A 26978-nucleotide genomic window follows, 5' to 3' on the forward strand; every position below is an offset into this window, starting at 1 on the left:
AAGTCTTCCCAATAAAATGTTTACCTCATTTGTTGCTAGGACTGGTGACCCACAACAAGAAAGTTCCCAAAATACAACATAGACATATAAGATGTTTGCACAGATCTCTGACCCTTTTTTCCAGCGTGGATGGCTATGGATTTTGGACCCTAGCTCAGCCGGCAACTTGGGAAACCTAGAAAACCTGTGCAACTAGACAACCAGGGGAGCCCAGGGCTGCATAACTTGCGTGGCTCTCACCAGGTAATTGTACCCAGAAGCATTTGCAAACCTGAAACTTTGATTAAAACGCATTCATTTTCCTCAGATTTCTGTGAGGAAGGCTAAAGATCAATGATTGGGGTAGCTACGGTATTTGGGGCTGCACTCGGCTACCGCCCATGAAGCTCTACCTACCATATACATTTGTGAAAAGTAAATAGATGAGGGATTCCATGGTGGTGTGCCTTGCATTGATCCCCAGCTGATCCTCCTCCATTATAGCAGAGGAGCATTGCCCCGGCTGCTGCCAGCACAGCAGGCACACACATTAATAAAATGGTACTAAATACCATTTTATTAATGTGTTGAAGGCTTGCGCTGTTACAGCGTGATGGCAGGGTGCGGGGCTGATGAGTGCGATTGCACTAGTAATGTGGCCCCCTGCCAGCGTGTAGGTCAGATTTCCCAGCTGCCTACAGCTGACCAATCTATCCCTGTGCACTTCAGAGCCTGCAATCCCAAGGCTGTGAAACAGCTGAGGGATTGCAGTCACATTCCCCTAGCCTCAAAATGAGCGCTGGGTTAGCCTGCTCCTACCAGTCCTTTGGACCTGCAGCGCAGGTCCAGGATTGGCTGGTTTTGCATTGTCCTAGGCGTAAGTCCTTCCTTTTCTGCCCAAGTCACCCGAGGAGAGCCAGGAAGAAGGAGACCGCATCCAGAGCCTGCGGCAGCGAGGACACGAAAATGAGCGTCGGGCGGTAGTTACTTTTCTTTGTATTGTTTTTACATTTTTATATGTGTTTTATGTTTTTCAGCCCTCCTCCTCCCCACCTCCCAGTAGTCTCACCCGCCCAGGGCCGGACTGGCCATAGCGGGCACCAGGCGTTTCCCCAGTAGGCCACTAGGGTGGGGGCCATTTTTGTTACCGGGGGTCGGCAATATCTGCCCCGGTAAGAAAATCGCCCGAAACAGGCCCTCGCAAACTGCTCGGCTCGACGGTTTCTGTTCCCAGTCCGGCCCTGCCCCCGCCACCCCCAACCCACACCAGCCACTAATGTTGATCCCACAAGGCTTTCCTACCCACAGTGCCCTGCACTCCTCAAACTTTGTCTAAAATCAGACATTTTCCTTAGACTTCTGTGATGGAAACTTCTTTCATGCGCCTTTTGTGCACTCACTGTGCTTAATCCAATTCCTTCCAGTTTGTGGATGTGAGTTAGGGGGAATTCCTCAAACTGAGTGATAATATCTACCTTTGAAACTAAGGCAAACATGCTGGGGAAGACAAGCTTAATTTCCCTAATGAGCATGTACTAAACTATGAAGGACGTTTGTTTTTGCCTCACAGTTTAGTCAGTGAACGTGGCAAATGTCTCCCACCACTGTTATGTGCGGTGCTGTGACTGTAATGCACTTTTCATACGGCAAACTGAACATCTACTATATTCTGATGGAGGTTGAACAAGGAGGACAAAAGTATGACCTTAACATGTAGCGTTGGGTGTTGTGTGTATTTATAAAGTTCACTATATCTTACCGCCAATGTAGGAGTATTCAGGGCTCTTTCATGGACTCACGTAGTTGAAGAACCTAGTCATCTGCTTTGTGCTGAATGCATCAATTTTAGAGCCTTGGGCTGATGTGTAGGAGCTGGCCATTCCAGGCTTTTGGAGCAGAGTAGAAATCATTACTTTTGCTGGCTCTGGTGCTCAGCTGGGCAAAGGTGTCTGGAAGGTTTCTGAAATTTAAGGCAGTTTGCAGTATGCTGGTCAATGTTGAGTAATGCTTTAAATGTGTGTGTTAGGAGTTTAAAGAGTGCTGCTGTGGATGTCGAGCCAGTGTAGCTCTTTGAGGTGCAGCGTGTGTACTTGGTGGGAGGCTGAGAGAGAGTCTGGCTGCTGCGTTCTGTATGATTTGAAGGCATCTTCTTATTTGACTAAGGGACTAAATGAGTATCGGGGTGAATGCCAGGCCAATGGGGTTGAGTCTTTTGGTGAAGATGAAGGTTCTGAGCTGGGATGGTGCAGTGAGCTAAAAACCGGTGATGGATCAAGCCCTGATCTGTTGACTGGGTATGAGTGTTCTGTTTAATTCAGATACTCTGTCCATCACACCACCTTTTATGAATCGTTTTGTCCACCATAAGCGTGGAAGGGTATACTCAGATGTGAGTCCCTTGCTCATTGCACCATCAGGATTCAAGCAAGCCGGGCCGAAGACAGCTGTAATGCCAGAAACCGGTCCCCGGAAGCTTGTTTCCTTCCCAGTATAAGAATTGGCTTGGTAGTTTGGTCTGCCCTGTTCCCATGATGCACTGGGCAAGGGACAGACTAATTTTCATGTAGCCAAGTTCTGAGCTGGGATGGTGCAGTGGGCTAAAAAACGGTGATGGATCAAGCCCTGATCTGTTGACTGGGTATGAGTGTTCTGTTTAATTCAGATACTCTGTCCATCACCACCCCCTTTTCTGAATCGTTTTGTCCACCATAAGCGTGGAAGGGTATACTCAGATGTGAGTCCCTTGCTCATTGCACCATCAGGATTCAAGCAAGCCGGGCCGAAGACGGCTGTAATGCCAGAAACCGGTCCCCGGAAGCTTGTTTCCTTCCCAGTATAAGAATTGGCTTGGTAGTTTGGTCTGCCCTGTTCCCATGATGCACTGGGCCAGGGACAGACTAATTTGCATGTAGCCAGGTTCTGAGCTGGGATGGTGCAGTGAGCTAAAAAACGGTGATGGATCAAGCCCTGATCTGTTGACTGGGTATGAGTGTTCTGTTTAATTCAGATACTCTGTCCATCACCACCCCCTTTTCTGAATCGTTTTTGGCCACTATAGGTGTGTGGCAGGGTATACTCAGACATGAGTCCCTTGCTCACTGCACCATCAGGATTCAAGCAAGCCGGGCCGACGACGGCTGAAATGCCAGAAACCGGTCCCCGGAAGCTTGTCTCCTTTCCAGTGAAGAATTGGCTTGGTAGTCTGGTCTGCCCTGTTCCCATGATGCACTGGGACAGGGACAGACTAATTTGCATGTAGCCAGGTTCTGAGCTGGGATGGTGCAGTGAGCTAAAAAACGGTGATGGATCAAGCCCTGATCTTTGGACTGGGTAAGAGTGGTCTGTTTAATTCAGACACTCTGTTCATCACCACCCCCTTTTCTGAATCGTAAGTTTCCTAAATAGCACTTCAAAAACGACTAAATACTTTACGTTTTGCCACACATGGCACTCGGTGACAACATGGTCTGTGTTCCGTCTATCCTTATGTGCAATATGGTGACTGTAATGCACTTGTAATGTGGCGAACAGAACACCTACCACGTTCTGACGGCAAATGAAGGTGTTAAGGCCATATGCAACTCTATGATTTTCAAAAGTAGAGGAAACAGTTTGTGAGACTGCTTGCCTAGTGAAGTATGGCCCACAGAAGGTATGTATCCATGCACAGCCATTGAAAGGTATATGTTAGGGCTGCTCCACCTCAGTCAGTTTCCCAGTACTTCACTTTTGTATACAACATTAAGCAGGTTGGAAAACAGAACTGTCTGAGATTGGCACTTAAAGCAGTAACAACTAGTCTCCTGCTTCTTTCCTTGCTTAGAGCAGACTCTGCAATGCTGATTTGGTTGAGTCTTTCTAGCTGCCTGTCCTGTGGCCTTGCCACGTCCTCCACAGCAGATAAAGTGGATGCTGCAGCTTCTGTAAGAGTACGACTTTCAAGGACGTTAGAATGTCAAGGAAAGACATTTCCAGTGGTGGTCTGTAGATAAAGAACGTATGCTAGGGTGCTCGACCTCGGACCTGGGGAACTGGGTTTGAGTCTCGGTAATGACGCTAAACCTACTGTGATTTTGGGCAAATCACGTAATCTCCCCGTGCCAAACAAAAATGAATGTGTGTCCTCATGTAACGTAACTGGTGCTATGTAAAGCGCTCTGATAGCCGATTCGGGTCAAGTTCGCGCTATATAAAACTCTGCAAAAAAAAAGAATTGTTCCATCTGGATCAAGTGAGTAAACAACTTTTTTTACCAAGTGCAAGTTTTACAACTTGTGATGTAGGGTGGAAGAACCTGGTCATTCTTGTCCACTCCACCCTTTTACTTGTCGTAATCAAGTATACAGGGAGGCTTGTGAACTTCAGCCAACTGACCCCAAACTGTGATGTGGGAAGTGCTCTTATCGCGGATTGTAGTTTGTACATACACATGTCAACTATCAGAGAATTTGACTATGAGCAGTTCCTTGGAACACAACATACTGCTCTGGAATTGTTGGAGATTCTTACAAACAACCTCTGAGGGAGTCTTTTTCAGTGACATCAAACTCTACTGTATGCAGCAGTGCCAGCTTTGTACAGCTCGCTGAACAGCTTTATTCCCATATAGAAGTTGTCCACATAAAGGTTATAACCTTTAAGGAGTGTTTAAACAAGTTCCCATACAATCCTTGCTCTGATTCATAGCGTAGAAGAGCAACCTACAGGATTTTGAGCAGACTCCTTCCCTGTGTACATTCTCAATCTGTATACATAGTCTATAAAGCTCTCACACTGCATGTACAACTTGATGCCATAAGAAGCTCTTTTGCTCAGTATGTACTGTCTGAACAGCAGCCTCCCATTGTACAGAATCAAGTACTCATCAATGGCTATAGTCTTTCCAGGAGTATAAATCTCTGGAAACCTGGCAGACAAATGTTCTATGAGATGTTGAAAAAATAAAGCACATGAGTTCCATGACAGGTTGAACAACCTGTCAGGGTCTGTTTGATCCTGGAGCAGTGCAACAGAATGTCATTGAAATGCAGCATATGCCGCAATAGCAAAAACGATCTCTGCTCCTGTTTGGTGCGGTGATAGGTATTACCCAGATCGTGTGGCTAGACCAGTAAGTCTGCAAGTTTGGTTTTTTGCACTATCCCCATTTTGATCTTAAGGCCCAAATATTTTTTCAACTCCTTAAGTAAGGTGGGAGTCTACTGGTTTGCTCTAAAATGAGCCAGAGTGCATCCATGCTCCCCCAGAAACTGTTCTGCATGCAAATGTATTAGTTGCACAATTTCCTCAAGGAAGTCAACATCCAACAAGCATTGGAAATGCAATAGGTATCGCAATTGAAAAGTTTGAGTTTTTGGTGTTGAAAATGTTTGTTTATTTATTGCTAAAATAGAAAAGTTTGAGCTTTTGGTGTGGAAAATGTAAATATTTTTTAATTTTTGTTTGTTTTTCAAAATATAAAAGTATTCATTTTGTTATTAGAAATGGCAATAGTTATAAAATTAGCAAATGTTACATCTAAAGCATTAGTAAAGGTACATGTTTAGTTTTCCCCTGTAAGTAAGCATTGCCTAATCTGTTCCATTCTGTTCCTAAAGTCAATGTCCCTCGCATAGAATTGAGCCAAACGACTTTGTCTACTTTGCAAGTTCACTGGCGAGCCGGTTTATCATGTTGAAGGCACAAGAGAACAAATGTTTCGAGTCTAATTTACTAAGCGAGAGTGGCAGTTCCCAGTTCAGAATCTTAAATCATGCCGGCTACAATGCTGGAATTTTACATCAAAGCTCATACGTGAGCTGGCTATTTTCAGAAAGGGAATGCCAGGGAAGCATTGTGTATTGAAAACTCGCTGCAAGCCCCCATACAAATGACGGAATTCTACAATGTTTAAAAGCTCATACGCGAGCAGATTGTTCAAACAACCCATGGAAGCATTTGTCTTTTCTAACTCGCTGAAATGTGCACATTCCTAGCTCTGACTGAAGAAAAGTAAAAAAGAAAATCCTTGTTTGTTTATTTGACAAATCCAAATAAGTGTCCGTGAAAATGTCACTGTTGTAATGTAATTATCTATTTACCATAGGTGTGCTCCCACCTGTAGTCCTGAAAAGTGGTTAATGCAGCATTGAACATTAACGCCCAAAATGAATACTCCCACGACATGTCGGTGAAAATACAGCGGGTTAGAGGTAAACGCAGTAGAACTGCTGTTTGCCCGAGTAAAAAAACAGTAGACACATCCTCCAGTGTATATGTTAAAAGAGGCAGTTCTTGTGTTAGAGTGAGGACTAGGTGGCCGCTCCTCGCGCGTGAACTAACTATAAGTCGACACAGGAAGGACACTCGTGCCGCTGGTTGCAGGTGCACTTGTAAGACGACGTGTTTGGTTGCTCATTGAAAAATTTCATTTTAAAACACAAAAATGATTTCTTTCGGCACAGATTTACCACCAATAACCAAAAAAAACGTGGAGAAGATTTAGAACAGCGTGAACCACATCATGTACCTTTAATGCCTTGAAAGACTTCCAACTGCTCTTGAACCAGTGTGTGGATTATAGGATGCATTTGCACAAGATCACGCATGTGAGCTATGAGGTGCGGTGTTGTGCAAGTCAAGCCCGCTACAGCACCCCGTTTTTCAGCGTTGGCAAGTTGACAGTGCACCTGCATTTAGTGCAAAATACTGGAATGAATGAAAACACGTCTAAAGCACATAGCTAGTGCACGAGTGTCCATTCCCAGAACACCAGAAGCGCGCGAGCACAACTTAAGTTCCATGCTACCTTATGCAACCAAAGAAAAGGGTAACACTTGCCCACCATGTGGGTACTAAAATGCAGCAAGGACGGGGCTGCAGCGGGAGTTGCTAACCACTCGGCGTTGGTGCCACTGCACCTGCTGCACTAGTGATAGCAACAACACTCGCTGCTGGGCTTCAAAGGGAAGGATTGTGATTCGGGTACGAGAAACGAGCAGTGACTTCAAACACAGATGCTAGCCAAGAACCCTGGGAATCGGTCCTTTCATACGCAAAATGAGAATTTGGCATTTTTAGCGCACTTGCAGTCTTATTAAGAAGCAATAATTGAGCTGGTGCCCCAGCCTGTGATTGTGAGTAAAAAGGGGACCGGGACATAAAACGGGTGTGATCTTTTAAGGCCAAAGCAGGTGTGTTAAGGGTCTCTTCTACGTCAGCGGGATGATTGATTTTACATGCAGGCACAAGTGCGTGGGATGTTAGGACACAATGACAGAGCAGAGGAAACTGCGGTATGTTCACCTTATGTCGTTTTTTTTTTTTATTCCAGTTCCTAAAAACGGTATACTTAAAAAGGGGATGGGGTAAAAGATCGTAAGAAAAAGGTAAATGGTGAGATGCTGAAAGATAGGAGGACCAGAAGAAAATGAGAACGGGAGACAAAAATAATATAAGAAAAAGTAAAACAGCAGATGGATAATAGAAACGGATGACAATCAAAAATATACATATTAAAAGGATAATGAGAGAGTAACATGGCTAACAGAAAACTCGGGGAAAATCGCTTAATGAATAAGGAGAACAGAAAGGGAAAGACTGGAAGAAATGTGTTGAAAACCAAAAAATAGGTAAAGTAGGGTATAAGTAGGGTATAAGAAACCACGGACATGTCAAAGACATACCAGCAAGAGCGGGGAGGGTGGGAGGAGTCCATGAAGAAGTAAAAAAAAACAACAACAAAAAACGAGACACGGCCTTTGAAGAGCTGCTGGCAGCACCAAGCTGGGGAGACACGGCCTGGCGGCCGTGAAACGAAAAGAGGAGGAGAAATGGCTGAGTCAGAGCGCACGCTTTGATGCAGCAGGGGGCGGAGCGGAGCGGGAAGAGCTGCTGGCGGCACCAAGCTGGGCAACATATGGCTGGCGATTTGAAGAGGGTGTGTTAAAGGAAACTGTGTAGCTCCGACTCAGAACGACCTCATTCGACCCCAACGTACCTATTACAAATGACTAGGAACCAGCACCGCCGGTGAGCGTCAGGGCACTGCAAAAAATCACATGTAACATGCTGACGAAAAACATATACTAAACGCAGTGTTTTAACAGTTATCCTTTAAATCCAAAGTGGTCAAATGAGGGACCATAGACCTTTCATTCGATGGGTTGTTACTACACTAGAAGCCGGAAAGGTGGGCGGGCGTTGTATTGCCATTATTTTACCCGCAATATTTTCAAAAGATACCCTTTCTAACAAAATACGTGACACTGCCTGGTGTTCGCTGCTGGCACAAACGTCCTCCTCCCAGCCCCCATGTTCCGGCCCCACTACTGTACTCTCCCAGCCTGGGGCTCTGTCTCCATGGAATTCGTTTGTGCGGGGGAGGGCTGGGAATTAGGAATGCTCAGCTTGTTGGGTTTAAAGACCCTTGGCGGTGGGGATGAGCATGCATCCTTCAAATAACAAACAGTGGGGAAGGAAGAGGCAGACGATAAAAGGAGCAAATGGCAGATGAGTGCGAGTGCTGCTCGAGTGTTGTTAAAAGGTGCGTTCCTCTCCGAGTGCCTTTGTGCACTTACTCCTCGCGCTAAAGACATGCACCCAGGCAGACTTCGGCACTACGGTGGGTGGCACGCATACATACGTGTGCATGTGTAGTGGATTAATTATATAACAGAACAAAAGAAAAGCACCTGAAATGTGAGCATCAATATCATGATTACTTTAACACACTCCAATCGGGCCAGCACTTTCCAACAGGGCCCGTAATGCAAGAATCCGATGCTGATGCATGTAAACATAAAACGCGGCGTGCCGCGCTGATATGCCGAACCACTTGCAGTACAAAAGGGGGTGGTGATGAACGGAGCATCTGAATCAATCAAACACTCACACCCAGTCAAAAGATCTGGGTTTAATCCATCACCGTTCTTTAGCCCTCTCTGCCACCCCAGTTCAGACATGGCTATATGCAAATCAGTCTGACCCTGTGCCTCATGGGAATAGTCCAGCCCGAACTGCCAAGCCATGTCTTCCCTGGACCGGAAACAAGCTTCCGAGGACCGGTTTCTGGCATTCCAGCCTTCTTCAGCCCGACTTGCTTGAATCCAGTGGAAAAGTGAGTAAGGGACTCACGTCTGAGCATACCCTACCACACTTATGGCGGCCAAAAGCGGTACAAAAGGGGGTGGTGATGGACGGAGCATCTGAATCAATCAAACACTCACACCCAGTCAAAAGATCTGGGTTTAATCCATCACCGTTCTTTAGCCCTCTCTGCCACCCCAGTTCAGACATGGCTATTTGCAAATCAGTCTGACCCTGTGCCTCATGGGAACAGTCCAGCCCGAACTGCCAAGCCATGCCTTCCCTGGACCGGAAACAAGCTTCCGAGGACCGGTTTCTGGCATTCCAGCCGTCTTCAGCCCGGCTTGCTTGAATCCAGTGGCAAAGTGAGCAAGGGACTCACGTCTGAGCATACCCTGCCACACTTATGGTGGACAAAAGCGGTACAAAACAAACCAAACAAAAGTGGGCCACTGCCATATTCTTGCAAGGACGGGGTGGAGGTGGGGCAATAATGAGGCCAGCATTGTAGTGTGTCTGTAGCCCTCTGGGTCCCCGTGGACTGCTTAATGTAAAGCATGTGAAATGTAAGCATGAACAACATGGTTACCATAACACTTTCCGACCGGGCCAGCAGTGCAAGAATCCGATGCCGATACATGTAAACATAAAATGCGGTGTGCCGCGCTGATATGCTGAACCAAACAAAAGTGTGCAGCTGCCATATTCATGCAAGGACAGGGTATATGCCGAACCAAACAAAAGTGGGCCACTGCCATATTCTTGCAAGGACAGGGTGGAGGTGGGGCAATAATGAGGCCAGCATTGTAGTGTGTCTGTAGCCCTCTGGGTCCGCGTGGACTGCTAAAGGTAAAGCATGTGAAATTTAAGCAGGAACAACATGTTTACCATAACACTTTCCGACCGGGCCAGCAGTGCAAGAATCCGATGCAGATACATGTATACATAAAATGCGGTGTGCCGCGCTGATATGCAGAACCAAGCAAAACTGTGCAGCTGCCATATTCATGCAAGGACAGGGTAAGGGATTGTAGCATGTCTGAAGCCCTCATTTCCGACCGGGCCAGCAGTGCAAGAATCTGATGCCGATACATGTAAACATAAAATGCGGTGTGCCGCGCTGATATGCAGAACCAAACAAAAGTGTGCAGCTGCCATATTCATGCAAGGACAGGGTAAGGGATTGGGCGATAATGAGCTAAGAATTGTAGCATGTCTGAAGCCCTCATTTCCGACCGGGCCAGCAGTGCAAGAATCCGATGCCGATACATGTAAACATAAAATGCGGTTTGCCGCGCTGATATGCAGAACTAAACAAAAGTGTGCAGCCGCCATATTCATTGAAGGACAGGGTATATGCCGAACCAAACAAAAGTGGGCCACTGCCATATTCTTGCAAGGACGGGCGGGAGGTGGGGCAATAATGAGGCCAGCATTGTAGTGTGTCTGTAGCCCTCTGGGTCCGCGTGGGCTGCTTAAGGTAAAGCATGTGAAATGTAAGCAGGAACAACATGTTTACCATAACACTTTCCGACCGGGCCAGCAGTGCAAGAATCTGATGCCGATACATGTAAACATAAAATGCGGTGTGCCGCCCTGTTATGCAGAACCAAACAAAAGTGTGCAGCTGCCATATTCATGCAAGGACAGGGTAAGTGATTGGTCGATAATGAGCTAAGAATTGTAGCATGTCTGAAGCCCTCAGTTGCCGCACGGACTGCTGTGTTATCAAGAGAAACAAGAGGAAGAGGACGAGAGAGTAAACAAGTAGGGGAAAAAAGTAAAAAAACAGGAGACACGGCCTGGCGGCCGTGAAACTGAAAGGGGAGGAGAAATGGCTGAGTCAGAGCGCACGCTTTGATGCAGCAGGGGGCGGAGCGGAGCGGGAAGAACTGCTGGCGGCACCAAGCTGGGGAACAGATGGCTTGTCGATTTGATGCTGTGCACGCGCATTTTAACTCATTGCGCTTGCGCATTGACCTAAAAGCGCACGTGCAAAGCATCAAATCGCCACTTTGGTTAAACTCTGGATAAGCCCCTATATCTCTTGCCAGCTCGAATGCGCAAGCGCATCGGCAGGCGAGACCTAAAAAGAGATGGACATAGTTAATCAGCAAAACAAATTGCTGTATCAACTTTACAAACATTAGGGGAAATTGTGGTGCCTCTAAATTGGGGGGCTGCCAAAAGAGCACTCTGTATGTTCTTGCTGTCACATGTGCCTGCTCTCTAGGATGGTCTACCCTGTCACTCTGCTGCACAGACTGTGCTTGTGAAGGGACATCACGACTACCATGAACATGTTTCTCAGAATCACTGGATCATCGGAAGGAACGTCGACAACTGAAATATTGCTTCTAGATTCTGCTCCATTTCTCTCTGCTTCAGAAGCTTTCTCAGTGTCTGATCCTGCCTGAGGGCTATACTCCATAACTTGAGTTAGGGCCTGGGCAGCAGTCATCCACTGAGATGCTATCTCTGTAACCACTGCAACTGAAGACTCCTCCTTTGTGGCAGGCGAGCTCCTTGTGAAAATTCACCAGGATATCGCTCACTGTGAAGTAAGCCAACAACAGAATTAACATCGACTTTTACTCCTGTCATTAGCATACTTCACTGTGAGTGACAGCACTGTGAATTTTAACAAGGAGCATGCCAGGGAAAACAAAGCTGTAGGGGCTTCTGTGTGAATGTGTGCTTCTTGAGATCCAAGGTAGATCATGCATTCAGATAATCACTTTTGCCCCATGCTGCACAGGGTGGAAGAATTATGTGAATGACACTACTGACCAATTTATGAAGAGGGTTCTGTACACACTCATTACTAATATATTTTTTAAATGTATGTTTTCCATGGTGGTGCAATCAGCCCCCTAAGGAGAAAACTCTTTAAAAAGATCTATATATGGCCCAAAGGGGGTAGACTCGTATGCTAGGAGGTCCCACCCCCTAACTATTTTTAAAAAAAATTAAGATTGTGTTTTCCCTTGTGGCTGAAAGCAAGCCCTCCTTGGGAAACACACACACACAAAAAATGGGACCAAAGGGAGTCGCCCCTTATCCCAGGACGGCCAAACCCTTGACAATTAATTGATTTTTAATTACCTCCAAAGGCACAATCATGCATTTAAACCTATTTTGGCACCCTGGGGGGGGTCAGCCCTTTGACCATAAGAGCTGACCCACTACCTACCAAATGAATGCATCCGTGGTGTCCTAGTTGCTTTCCTGATTGTGAATGTGGGCGCAACTGCAAACCTGAAGCAGGAAAACCTTTCAAGTAGGTGTCGTTGGAAAGGGGAGACTCTCCGGTTTCCAATTATACCTGCCTGAACCATGGGGAGGCAGTGAGGAGAGAAAAAAACTCACAGAAGTGGGAAAGAGCACTTACCGCTTTGCTCCTCCACATGCAGTGGGGAATCTGTGATGACGTGACAGATATATGGGATGAGTGCGGGAATGGAAGTGATTCCGCTACACCCCCAGTTAAAAAATAAATAAAAGGAATACATTGGTGCAAGCACTGGAGGATCCTTTTAAGCCTCCCCAGTGTCGGCCAATGACCAACCAACTCGCTGGGCGCGGTAGTGTGGGCTTCAACTATTGGACGATACCAGTACTTAATGCCTTAATCGCGGCGGCAATTCCGCCGTTGTGCAGGAGTTTTGATGATTGGCGGGCTGCGTCTGCGTTTGGCCGTCGGCAGCACTGGGGAAGGAGTGCTCCCGTCGGCCAACGGCCGACGGGAGCACGGAAGGGGTTAAGGGGTTAAGATCTCTCTCCCTCCGCGATGTCTGATCTTTGAAATGATTATTGGGTCACAGAGCCTAACTCCAGTAATATCCGAGACCTTGCAGCTTCTTTATACCCTTCCTTTGGGTGGGTTCCTTGTAATCATCCTGACCCATGTAATGTGCCTCAAGGATTTATACTAGCAAACCAGTGGAATCCTAGTAGTCTCGGTGATCCCCCAATGGCAGAGGTCTTCCAACTTTTTGATGGCAGGATCCCACTGTCAAAATATTTTAAGCGAAAGGACCCCCTCCTGACAAAAATTTCTAGAACTTGGTCCTCCTCATCATTGCCAACTATCAACAACCATAAACGCCCCCTATTCCCACAGTAAATCTTTTTTACATTGGGGAAATAAATTAAACCGTGATTAGCAACCCAAAGGTCAGTAAGAGAGCTTGGGGGTGTGGTCAAAGGTGTGGCTTAAACAAAGAGTCTTATTTATGAGGCATTGCCCGAGGGTAGCGCCTCAATGCGTGCTGCAGCACACATAGAAAGAGGCAAAACAAGGAGAAATGAAAACATGCTGTGGGGCGGCATAAGGTTTTGGCCCAGCCCAGATTTACATGGTTTCACAAATCTGGGGCAGCGTCAAAATCTGTGGGTGTTGCAGGAGAACACCCACTGCAATGCGTATGGAACACCTACTTAACATAATGTATTGCAAAGCAGCAACTTGTGCTGCTTGTCTCACTCCATATCTATGAGGCAGTGCAAAGCAGCTCAGGGTGACATTGCGTCGCCTCATAGATATGATTGAGACGCTTGTGCCACCGAAGCCTTCAAAAAAGTAATGCTCCGGCAGTGCAAGCCTCTCATAAATCAGCTCCCAAATATTTTGTTCGTTTTTTAGGTCTTTCACCATCAGGTAGTTACATAAAAAATAATGGGTAGCTTAAATGAAAAATAAATTTACTCAATGGGAAATGCACTGTAGTACATTATGAAACCTGTATTATGTAAGGCACTGCAGAGGTCTATGTGTAACCAGATAGATACAGATTGAAATTTGGTTGGCGTAGTGGAGAATAGTGACTTGGGTATTTTTAGGGATATGAGGTCACAGCCTGTGACAGAAAGCACAGTGAATGTATAAGTCGTTATTTTATACTTGCATTAATAACATAATAATATAGACTGCTCCAAACTGTGCAAATAGTTTTAAAATAAAATGGAGCTTCTAAAATGTAGATTTAAGTAATATAAAAACATCATACCTGTCCATTCAACCCCTTTCCAGGGGTACTAAGCGCTGTGTAAATGCAGTTATGGTTAAAAACATGCCCTTCGCAGCCCAGTTGTTAACTCTTTGCACCATCATGCAAAAAAAAAAAAATCTTTGCCAACACAATGCTCGGAGTGATTCAAGCAATTAAAGCCAGAACCACTCCCAAGCACCCTTTATATTTGCAGATTAACTCCTATCGCACATTTGCATGTCATTCAGGCAAGCAGACACCTTGGCATGAACACTTACTTGAAGGATTGTTTTACCAGGCCTCTTCGTTTTACAGCCCATGAGAATCAATTAACTTCAGTTAAACCATTTAACGATCGGAATGAAGGGTCTCGACCTTTGTCCTAAAGGAAAAGCACATTTTGCATTCCAGGTAGAAGTTAGGCCTAAAAATGTACGACCCCCTTCCCAGGACTCCATAGCACCCCTGGGGGTCGCGACCCTGAAATTGAAGACTGCTGCCCTAGGGGCACAGGGTCTCATTCACACACTCCCATGGGGCGTTGTAGAAGGTCTGGATATATTGCGGGTAGAGGGGCCCAAAGTTAATGCGTTCCAGAATATGGATGGGATCAAATGCTTTTTCAAAGTCCACTAGGACCACTGCCTAAGTCTACTTCTGCCGCCATGACCATCTGAAGTCAACGACGTGTCCCTTGATACAATATAAAGCCATTCTGCTCATAATGGATGAAAGATCTCACCACAAGTGTTAATTGTGTCACTAGGATTCAGGCCGCTCGGTTCAACTTCTTGCCTTGAATGCAGTTTTGTTGACTGCAGTAACTTCATCTTATTGGGTGGGAAAAATGCATTACCTGTACAGAATGAGTAAATCTTTTTGATATTTCCTCCCCCTTTCTAAAAATGTAGTACTAATAGCAGATCACCTGCCAAACACCCTAGGCTTTATGCATTCAGTGACAGGTACTGTGAAAAGAGTGCTGTCACCATGCATGTGGGATAGTTGCGAAAACATGACAAAACTTTCCCCATACCAAGAAAATTCATAGCTGCAAGGTGTCCCATTGTTTAGTGTGATACCTTCACCGAATCCTGGCTTTTTACCCAACAGCACTTTACTGCTTGGGTTTTTGAGCACATAGCTACAATCTTAACAGGAAATTTTCAAGTCCCAGAACACAATGTGATGCCTGTTAGAAGGTCTGAACTTACTTAAAGTGAGATATTTGCCATGGGGACACTTGGCAGCTATTATTGTCCATATAACAGCAGTATCACCTTAATGTAGTCATACAATGAATGCAGAAAAGTGGACTGAAGCATACTTAAAGAATGAGGTTTCAGGTGCCATAGAATGCTGGGCTAAAAATTAAACTGGTGTAATTCAGAATTTGAAAGGTTTCACTATGTACTATGCTGTTTGCAGAGTTGACCACCCCTATAATGTTATACTATTCAGTAATGAGTAGGGGAATTACCCCAAAGTGTTTCCAATAATTTGTTTACTAGAGCATTTGAATATAGCAATCTTACTTTAACTGTCTTGTAAACTAGACAGAGTCCTGACAAAGTTAGTGTGAGAGGTAATGAGATGCGAGAGAGGATGATTAGATGTGGTTGAGAGTGCAATGCACAGATCGTCTAAGCTTAAAACACATGTCCAATGGATACACTGCAAATGGAAAGAGACTGCATACCCTGCAACACTGACATTTTAAATTAAATATCTTCTTTATAATCATCACTGCATAAAACAAGTTTTGCAAACACTGAAAAAAACATTTTTTGTCTGTTTTGGCATTTATGCAGCTGAATAATCACAGATAAGCACGGACTTCTAAAGGTTTTTGAAACTACTCGGAAAACATCTCTGAAATCCAAAAACCCTCTCAAAAGTGAACAGCTTACAGATAAGTTAGTTTACCACACCTGCCCATCCTTTTTACCCAAGATGGTATCTGTATTTCATATGGGCTAGTCTGTTACCCCTCTATCTTTTTCCTCTTTCCACATATAACCAATTAGGAGGAGCGTCTGTATAGACTGGATTCCATGTTTGTAGTGTCATACTACATCGACTGCACGTGAGAGGACATAGCCAGCTCTTTGTGGTAGTTGTTAGAGCTATAAAAGACAAGGTGTTGAGCAAACATGCCGCTCCGCTCTTGTCATGCTTTGCATCAAGATCTGCAACTCCCTAGGCAAGGACAATTCTCTGGATGCATTCATGCCCACACCATGAGAGATATGGGCACCTCCAAGGCTTTCTCCAGATAAGTACTGGTTGTTGACATAAGCCGGACAGATTTGTGGTCATCCTTGCATACTTTTACTAAGGACTAATTCCTCACGTCGCAGGCCTTCATTGCCTAGGGACATTGTACGAGCTGTGTTGCGTGACTTCTTAGCTTAATCAGAACTGCGTAATCCCATCTCTCAGTAAAGTATTGCCTTGGAATTATTCATAATGTGAGGACACTGTGGGGAGAATCATCAATCAGAAGAAAAAATTACCTCTCCTCAGTATAGATACTTTTGGTAGATAAACAATCCTCCAGCAGGTTCCTCATCACCCTCCCTCCCTTCTTACTGACAAGTAAATGTTGTGATTAATAAGGTCCTCATGCACGCAACACATTATGTGCCATGTTTGTGATTGTTGTTGCTGTCTTTATTCATCTCCATGGGTTGCAGCAAAAGTGTCTGAATTTGAAGTTCGCATACTGGTTGACAACTAATATACTCCGATGTTATCAAGTTCAGAGATGGAGTTGTGGCTGGAGCAATGTGCCTCCACCTGGCAGTGCTAGATAGCAATTGCTGGGGAAACCTTTTCGGGACCAGTATGAACCCTGGATGGAGAATTCTGAAGATGATGAATGTGCAGGAAGATTGTATCTACCAGAAACACTGTTATCGAAGGTAAGTAACTTTAATTTCAAAGCGGAACGAGTACCTTGGTGAAGATTCAGTGCTGTCTAGAAAATAATGATTGATTTTGTATATTTCTTCATTGCAGAAGTTTGGTCAAATTTGTGATATGTGTTATGAAACAGTCTTTTTTTTCGATTTTCTAATAGATTTTAAGTGGCTTTTTTTGGGCTTCAAGCAGGCGTTTATGGTCATCACCATATTTTCTGCGGTTTTCCTGCTTTTCTTTTAGCTGTTAGAGGTTTCGAAACTCAAAGCCCCCAAGGTTTTCATTCTTAGGGCCAGATGTAGGTGTCCAAATACCGGTCGGAAACGGCCGAAAATACCGATTTTCGGCCGTTTCCGACCGGTATTTGGACATTGGTATGTAGGGGTAGCAAAAACATACAGATTCGGTAATTTACCGAATCGGTAATTTTACCGAAGCAGTAAAATTACCGAATCTGTAATTTCTTATGTAGGTAGCACTTTAAACAGTGCTTCGGGGCCTTTAGAATTCGTTATTTACCACCTAATACCATTGGGTGGTAAATAACGAATTCCTGTGTACTTGCACATCTGTGCATGTACACCTGTACCATGTGACACACATACATGCCCTTAGGGCATGTATGTGTGCCACATGGGTATGTGTGCCACATGGCACACAAGTCAGAAACAGGGGTGTAACAGGGTGTCAAAGTGACACCCTGTCCCCCTTGGCAATTCGGTATTTTTACCGATTCGGTAATTACCGAATCGGTATTTGCTATTGATTCCTATGGGCTTCAAGGCCCATAGGAATCAATGGCATATACCGATTCGGTAATTACCGAATCTGTAAATAACGAATCCTACCGATTCGGTAAAAATTACCTAATTTTTACCTACATCTTATTTACCGATTCATAAATACCGAATAGGTAAAATTCGGTATTTATGAATCTGTAAATAAGATTTACCTACATCTAGCCCCTAGTGTTTTGGGTCAATGATACTAAATTTCCCTTAAAGAATTCAGCACTGAATAGATTGTGATCAGTGTGATCTTCCACCACTGTTAACCCTTTCGATACTCATTACGGAACGGTTCCGTCATGAGCATCGGTCGAGCTGTGCTCATGACGGAACCGTTCCGTCATGACCACGCCCATTTACATTAGGGCCCAGCACCGGGGGGTAAATCTGCACCGCACGGATGAGGTTAAGGTGGACAGTTTGATCCCCAGAGGAGGCCTGGGTTGGAGCAGTAAAGAAGTGGGGCGCAGGGGAGGAGGAAGCGCTAAGGGACGAGGAAGTGAAGGGAACACGTTAACTTCCATGAATGGGCACAACTTCTACACCTATTCAAACAACAGACCAGAAGTGAAGAGTCACCCACGGCATCCCAGCAACAGACAGCACATATAACCTCATTAGGGCCTGAAGACAGTCACAATGAGTCGGATCGAACACGTACTAGGAAGGTCATTTTACAGTCAACACAACTACTGCAACCCCAAGATAGCTTAGGAGCAGTGACCACAACCTCCCTACATGCACAGCCATAGACAGCCAGCTTAACACGAACAGTCAAACGGAGGAACCCCACACACCTACCCCCACCGACCCCTAATAATCACCCCAGTTAAACACCAAAGTTTGTATTTAAGGATATAAGCCGTTACTTATGAAATCGGTATCAGTCGGAAGGGAGCGCAGCCCTACAACCACGAAACTATATCACAACCTCAGTAATTGCGCGGACAGGCATAGCTCTTCAACTAGGGGAACATCTTCCCAGTTTAATTACGGAAAGCATATGAACAATGCGACTGAATCAATGAGCCTGTAACAACTGGAATGTAATAAAGATAAGCAGCAACCATGTAAAAATACAAATGTCAATACAAAAATGCTAACAAAAATTATGCCAATAGGTGTATGCATGCAATTTGAATAAAAAGTTTTGTTAAACTGTATCTAAATTGTTAAAACCCAATAAACATATTAAAACAAAAAAAAAAGGTGAACAGTTTGATGTCCACCTCAGATGAGTGCTGCGATTGTCTTCTAGCACTTTTTCAGTGATTGTTAGAGCTTTCGAGTTTGCAGGTGTGGAGTGCATGAACACCTCAAAGGGAGATGGCTGTGTACTCAGATCCTTCTGACATGTCTAGAAGTCTATTTTCATTGATAGGATACAAAGACCCAGCCAAGAGGATAACTCAAACTTTCAATGCACTTTTAACTTCACATACCGGGTACGCCTCAAGTTTATGCATTGATAGTGGTATAAATTGCTTGTATAGCGCTCAGTTATCACTCAGCAAGGACACTGAGAAGCACCAGGCTCTAGCAAACCACAAGTGTTGTGCTTGGCACTCCGTTGTGCAAGATCTCAATAGGTTGAGCCATGACACTGAGGTGTGTTCGCTGTGCAAGAAATGGCGCGTCTATTCCATATACTGTATCCTTTCGCGAACAGAGATCTGGTGTATGGCTAACCAGAAGTGGCTAGGATGTTTCCAACTGAGTATGTGTGACTAATCGAGCAGTGGCGTTAGGAATGCTCACTAGGAGGAGCCAATTCTATTAGGAGTGTGCAAGAATACCATGTATAGTTTCATATTTTCTATTTAGAGATTTTCTGAGACCGGTACCTTCTGCTTCCTATGATATTACCACTTTGCTCTGCTACTGGTGCATGCTTCTGTTTAAACAGCCCAACTGCCTCCCTCAAGAAACTTAGCTAAAGTACGATTCCTTGATTTTTAACAACGTGATTCCAAACTACAGCTTTGTCATTAGCAAGAGAGCACGCATTTTGGTGTTAAGCCTCAAAATTTGTTGAAAGTGATTCCAGTGCCCATCTTTACAAATCTGCTCGTGTATTCTCAGACCTTGCATGGTTCCTTGTTTCCCAATTGTAAGCCCATTGATTTCATGCAGGCGTAATTTCATGTGCAGATTTGATGATGTGCAGGTTAGACGATGTGCAGAGCGGGACCGTGGAAGTCCATGTAGTAGCGTAGCAAGGTTGTAATGGGCCCGGGTGTAAGAAAGCGAAAGGGCCCCATTGACTGCTGATGTGGTAGTTTAATATAGCAATTATCAAGGCTCATTGGGCCCCTCAGGACGCTGGGCCCCGGTGTACTGAACCTGCTGCATCAATGGTAGCTACGCCCCTGAGTCCACGAGCTATAATAGAGAAGATGAGGTCTTGTCATTAGAGTATCTGGTTTGTAGAAGTGTGCAGTTCAAATATTTGCATTCCAACTAGAGAAATTGATCACAAGTGCCCATTTCTTTTCTCTTTTTTTGTTCAGGCCTCCTGGACGGATACTCAGATGATCGTGTTTCTCTTGAAAAGCAAATGCAAGAAAAAACCGATTTAATTCACCGCCTTGAGCAAGAGCTACAGAGTACAGGTAACAGGTTGCAGGAGCTGGAGGAGGAGCGGCAGCAGGTTCAGGATGAAAGGGAGCTGCTCTCAAGACAAAAGGATGCAATGAAGGCGGACGCGGGCCCTGCTGAGCTGCGTATGTATTCCTCCCACCCTCTCTGTGCAGCTCACCTTACGTTAGCCTGTCTCATTGTTGTCTGGTAGTTTTCATTTATTAGTAATCCATTTACACGTTCCATATTTGCGAGATTGTATGCACGACTCGTTTTGGGATGCTGCTCGTAATGATAAAGATGTAATGATCAGTTTTCCATTCATAATATTAATAACCTATTAGGGACTTTGGAGTTTGCACCCATGTTTCATTAGCCAGCTCAATGGAATATACTTTGTTTACACCCTGACCCGATGTTTTACTGTGAAGCTTTTTTAAATGTATTCCATAGTATATTTCAGACTCTATCGATTATTTGTCTTCTTCAGCAAGAGTAACTAGAATATGTTCCTGAGACAGTTCCTGTTATTTTCCAACTAATCTTTGGACAACAGGTGCTTTATAATCTCATTTGCCTTTCAATATTTGGTAGTGACCTGATAATGGGTAAAGCAGTGCCCTTACTGGTCCTTTGGCCTGCAATCTCAATTCCTTCATTACTCTGTTAGTGAAAGTGGGCCACTTCGCTGTTTTACTTGTTGAAAAGTTGGCAGCATGACTGCTTGGAAAAAAAACAAAAAAGATGTTAGGAGAAAGAGTAAGAAAAAATATGATCTATGTGTCTATTTGCAACCACGCATCTTGAAGTGTCTAGATCACGAGAACTGTGTGTTAAACGGAAGATAAGGTACTCCTAAGTGTGGTTACTTATTAGGCTGCCCATGTGGACGAATATGATTGGAGCTCGTTTTGCACAACACACATTGAAAAGCAGTATCTAAGTTCATGCTTCTCTCCCCATCAACTGAAATGGGTCCTGTGCAGTTCACATGGGTCGACTTACAGGCTTTTCAGTCAAGAGACTGATGTGTCTTTCTTGTGGCCTGAGTTATCATCAGCCATTCCGCTGACTATTTTGATCCGTTGCTCCTGCTTATAGCATAGGATGCCATGCTTTAAATGTACTTGTTCTGCAATTCTCATTCCGCCAAAGATAAAGAATGCCATGCCGCCTTTTGCGTCTTCAGCCTGAGGGTGTTGACCATCTGACGCACACAGGATCCAAGTGTGGTTATATTTGACTGAAGCTTCTCAAACATATATGAAATTTTTGGGACGATTGCTCTGCCCTTTATCTACCCAGATGGCAATAAGCAGACAAGTCAGCCGACTCCGACCCCTATTTCTGACTACATTGTCATAATCAAGCAAGCAGAGCTACAAATCAGAGTGCATTCAGGTGCTGAGGAGGCTGGTAAGATTGGATGATAAATTCACACACACATTGATTGGTTTCTTAAAGTTAGGATGAGACACTATTTTATAGGTTACCTTGAGCAGTGAATTCCAAAGGCAACTGGTATGAAATGTCTGGCTCATGTCTGGCTGTAATGTGGCCACAAAATGGTCTTTACTTCTATATCACAAACCTTCAGATGATAGATTTTAGCCCAATCCTTCAGATATGCAGAAGCAAACCAACCTAGATATTGCGAGTTATACTTAAAATGTTAAAGGGTTTTGAGACCCATTGTGACATCATTCACCAAATGTCCACTTTAAATTCACTCAAGTCAGAACAGGAAATCAATTCAGTTGCCTAAGTGTAGGAAATATATGTTTTTGCTTATAAACACTGCGGGAACTATGTCCTCTGCTAGAAACATTAGCAGATGCTCTGGTGTCAGATAGGTGGACTATTACAGTTGCTGGGCAGACATCTCCATTGACACCACTTTACCAAGGATCAACTCTGGATGTGTTCTGTGTCCGAAACTAGACCCTTTGGTCTCAGAGTAGCTTCTTATCCATACAATGTGATTGGAACAGTTAGTGAGTGAATACAACTTCTCCCTCAGAGCCTCCTTTTTGGAGAGAAACAGACCTACCAGAAACAATTGTGGTGCAACCCGCCCACTCTGGTCTGTAGCGTCAATAGTCACTCAGACTTAGTCCCTCCTGCCTTCAAGTAGTTTCCTTCACCTGACTCAAAATAGGAACTCTTAGGTATGGATACCACCTTTTGACCGCTACTCCTACCCACTACTCTATGAGTGGTCTAGTTGCCTTCTCGTGTACTTAACTTAGTCCTTTTTACATCCCTTTGGCTCAGCTTGGTTCTATTTTCATGTTTTACAGGACCCAATCGGTGTCCACTTCACCCGCCGGTACTGTTGCTAGTAATCACTAGACAACAGTGTAGGTGAGTGTTGTTACTGTCCGGACTGCCTGTGGTTCCCACGCTCTAATATGAGCCTATTATTGATCTTTTTTGAACACGAGAATATTGACCGTTAACATTAGTCCACAGGTTTGCACAGTACAACACGGCAATAACGTTGTGTGACCTTTATTTTATAAGGATTGATGAGATACGTTGTGAGTGCACTAGTTTGACCTGTTTTAGATTCACCCCCCTCCCACATCTGCACACACTAAGCCCCTCACACCCACTGCACCCACTGGCAGGAACAAAAGATCCTCGATAAAGAGCCCCGTTCCAGGTGCCCATCGGTATTGCAGCTCTTACCTGACGAGGGGCAGGCTCATATGATGAAGCATGACACCTAGCTTGCTGGGTGTGTGAGAGCCCAAGTTCCGTAAAGGGGAATCCCCCCCTTTTTTCATTTATAAATGTGGGGTCACAAGTGACCTACCCCACACTACTGTATCTCACCTCCCCATATCTTGATTTCCAGAGGAACTTCGTACCCTTCTTCTACACAGCCTTGTTTGAGCATGTACGTTGGACCTCGATAAACTTGCCCCTGTGTCTCTCCTTTTGATATACATACATTCAAAATAAGAACAGCCAGTCCCCCACCTGCCCTAATGCGGGAGCACAGACTAGATCCTTACCTCCAAGATGGTGAAGATGGGTGTTCTGTGTTGATCCCAAAAAATCCAACCACGAAGTGGGATTTCTTGCTGTATAGAGATTTTTCAGACGACTTCTGAGGAGCACATTGGGGTATAGCAGCCATGTATAAAATGATTCCCTTTAGACCAGACCAGTTAGATTCATAGTATGTGTAGAATAGGTATGCACATTTATGGTATTGGAAAGTGATCTAGATTATCAGGTGCAACACAACAATGATGCATCATGCCAACAAGAATGTTGAATCTCAAGCTCTTCTCCTCTGCAGAGTTATGATAGAGCTGCAGGAGTATGTTGTAGACTGCATCTGTATTTTAGTACATCTAGGTACTGTAGTTATTAAGTGGCTGATACCCCTTAAACTGCAAAAGAAAAATAATGTTGATTTAGAAACGGAAGAACCAAGATTTCAGGCTTTTTCTCCACTTATGCAGGTTTATTTTCCTGAATATGAGAATGTTTAATGTGTTCCATAGAGAGGCCACAATGACTGAGGATCCTCTGCTGTTGGTGAGCCACCTTTACTAGTTAAAATATTTCAAGCTAATAGACTAAGCTGTTAGGCTTTATTCATGAATGGGAGCTGCCTATTTTTGCCCTGATTTTGTAGTATGCTCAATCTGCAGTGTGACAATGAACACGTCCACCACTGTCTCCCTTTCTGAACTCGAGCAGGTAATACTATTTGAAGTTCATCAGAAAGTTATGGTGCTTGCAATTGAGGACAATCTAAGAACATACTACATGGTGTCTCATACCTTGTCTGAAACTTAAAGTTTACTTTTATTTTAAGTCACTGGTACGGAACTTTTAAAGGATATTCTACAACCTTATGAATTACGGGTCCATTACTAGGCAAGAAAAAGGAAAGGGGCAATTAAACACAATGTATTTGTGTTTATTCAGCGAGGAGCAGTACAGATAGTCCTTAAAAGATGTGTCAAAGACCACATCCTCCACGGGGTAATGGCATTGATGGGGAATCAGACAGATTGTTCCCATTAAGCTCAGTAACCTTTATATTAAAATTAAAGTTGGATCAAATATACTAATTGTGTTCCCGTTCAGAAGGGACATGGCCTAAGAGTTCTTGCTGGACTTTTCCCTTTGGGGTCAGAACCAGTGCCAGTCTGCACATGGCTGTCCCTTATCTGTAGTGGCAGAGTGAGCAAAAAACAATTGAGTGGATAGTGGCCAAGAGGATGAGAATCTTAAAAGCATTTGCTTTTTTTGGTTTTTTCAACAAATATACAAGAGCTCACCTGCCTTACGCTGTGACTACTGCTCTGGAGCACTCCAATAATGTTATTCCCCACAAGCGAATCTCTTGAACTACTGACCTTCGGCATATCAATCGGTTGTTTAATTTTACTATTCTACTCCAAGTATTTATGGCTGGAGTAAAGCTCCAAGTTATGGCTTATTGCCTGAGTATCTGTAGGAATGTATTTATCATGATAAGTATACAGAATGTATTCGTTCTGTCTCCTTCCTGCCCCTATGTAGTTGGTCAGAATTTACTTTGAAATAATTAAACGTGGCTTGCAAGCTATTAAAGTGCCCTAAGTCACCGCAGGGCTGTTAGAGGGTGAGAGTGCATCCCTCTGGTGTCCATAGTCCAGCCGGACTAGCCAACCCGCTTCCCCATGCACCATATTATTTCATCTCCTTCCATCACTAGATCGTCTATGTATAGAATGCTCTCAGAGAAGCTCCTTTTACTGGACTCAGCCGAGCTCCCTTGTATCATGAGAATGTGCTGTCTAGAATATTCATCACTTTGATTTTTTAGATGTTGAGGAATGACAGGCTGATATTTTGAATGAGCAGATAGATCTGCTATATAAAGAAGCATAACCTAATCTCCTCTAATTTGAAGTAGGGCAAGTTTGTGTAATCAGATTTGCCATTTGTAACAGGGGAAAAACAAAAGGAGATAGTATGAAGTGGAAAGGGCAATCCGGTTGTCAAAAAAAATAATTTGAAAGAAAAGGAGAATTACGGGGAGTGAATTTGGGGGAGGGAGGAAGCCTGGAAGAGGGCAAGGCTGTAAATGAATGGTGGTAAGAGAGCAACGACCCCAACCCCTTGGATAAGAAAGAGGAAGCATTAGGTGGGGTGTGAAAAACAGTTGAGAAAAACAAACACTTTTAGCAGTTTTTGCCAAGAAGGAAATTCTTCAGGTTGGTATTGTCAACTTGATGAATGCTTTTCTAGATGAATAGTTTGCGAAAACAGCTTCAATGAAAATGGAAGTTGGTACATGTTTCTTCAAGTTTGTTTTTTTGTCAGTAACTTGTAAAACCATCAAAGAAGTATGAACGCGGTGTGTTAAGTGTAGCATCTTAGAGGGCTAATAGGAAAATCTTAGTATTGGAGATGTTACATTTTTTTAAATTATTTTTATTAACAATGCTCATGAGACCATACAGTACAATGTAATTTCGATATACCACATTGGGAGATATTACAAAAGTTGACCTCAAAATAATCGTTAGGGAACAACAAGGACAAACAGAAATTCCAACTTTCTTACCCCTCCATGATTGCTCCATTCTCTCTGTACTTCCGCCAGGGCGCCCACACTTTCTTCCATTTTTTAGTGCACCCCCTACTTTTGTATACAGTTTCTTTGGCACCAGTAGAGGTCCCGCTTCCATTCCTCCCACTGCGGGGATGTCTGCGCCCCCACCCCCTCGCAATATTTGTTTTGCCACTCCCGCTGCCAGAGCCAACCATATTTCCACGTACCTAGGCCATTCAGTGTCCCCTTTAATCATCAATAAAAGCCACTTCGGCTACATCGCCACCGTCTCCCCCACCATACAAGACATGGTGTCAGTGACCTTCGTCCAGAAGGGGATGATCTCCTGACACTCCCATAAGATATGAAAGAAGGTGCCCTCCTGTCGACAGCCCCTTACGCATCACACTGATTTACTCCTGCCCCATGTATAGAGGTGGGTGCGGGGGTAGTAGGTACGGTGAAGGATTTTTAGCTGCACTAGTGTGAACCTTGAACGAATTGCAATTTCTCTAGGTCTCTGCAGCGCATCCTGCCAGTCTTCATCGTCTAAGCTTCCAAGATCTTTGGCCCAAGCAGCTCTAAGAGTGATAAGGGGGTCAGGTACATTGTTTATTAATTTACAACAAATTGTGAATGGGAGATGTTTAATTTGATGCTAAAAGTCATTTCACAACAAATTCCTCTAAGTTGTTAATTTAATTCTGGGTGATTTGGCCTCTCAAATGAAAGTAAAAAATAAAAACTTGTGGTGTTACTTTGCATTAGGTTGAACATGCATTGAGCAGGCCCAAAGGGTCTGATATAGCATTTGGAAGATAAGGTACTCGGTCTACCCGATTAATTTAGTGACAGGCGGACCTTAAGACAGAGAAGGGTCTGTTGGATGAAGGACATTACACTGTCCGACCTATTTAAAGTGGACAGTGAATTGTCTTTTTTTTTTTTCTTGTAAGCAAGGTAGAACATGTATTGACAAGGGCATATAGGGCCTGATATAGAGACAGGGTACTCAGATATCCTGCCTCTTTTACTGACAGGCAGAGGTGGAGTCATCGGAGGTAGGACATTGCACTGTCCAATTGA

General features: G+C 44.3%; 1 protein-coding gene across 3 annotated transcripts in view; it reads left to right on the forward strand.

Annotated features, from left to right (window-relative positions):
• AKAP9 (A-kinase anchoring protein 9) overlaps positions 1-26978 on the forward strand; it is a 1796561-nt gene that overhangs the window by 1305163 nt on the left and 464420 nt on the right. For all 3 annotated transcript variants that reach the window (XM_086941844.1, XM_086941845.1, XM_086941846.1), the window contains one exon: positions 20257-20469. In XM_086941844.1, coding sequence (XP_086797970.1) covers positions 20257-20469 — 213 coding nt within the window. The remainder of the gene's footprint in view (positions 1-20256; positions 20470-26978) is intronic.

This window comes from Lissotriton vulgaris, chromosome 10 (genome assembly GCF_964263255.1).
Source record: "Lissotriton vulgaris chromosome 10, aLisVul1.2, whole genome shotgun sequence".
In the NCBI taxonomy this organism is placed as follows: domain Eukaryota; kingdom Metazoa; phylum Chordata; class Amphibia; order Caudata; family Salamandridae; genus Lissotriton; species Lissotriton vulgaris.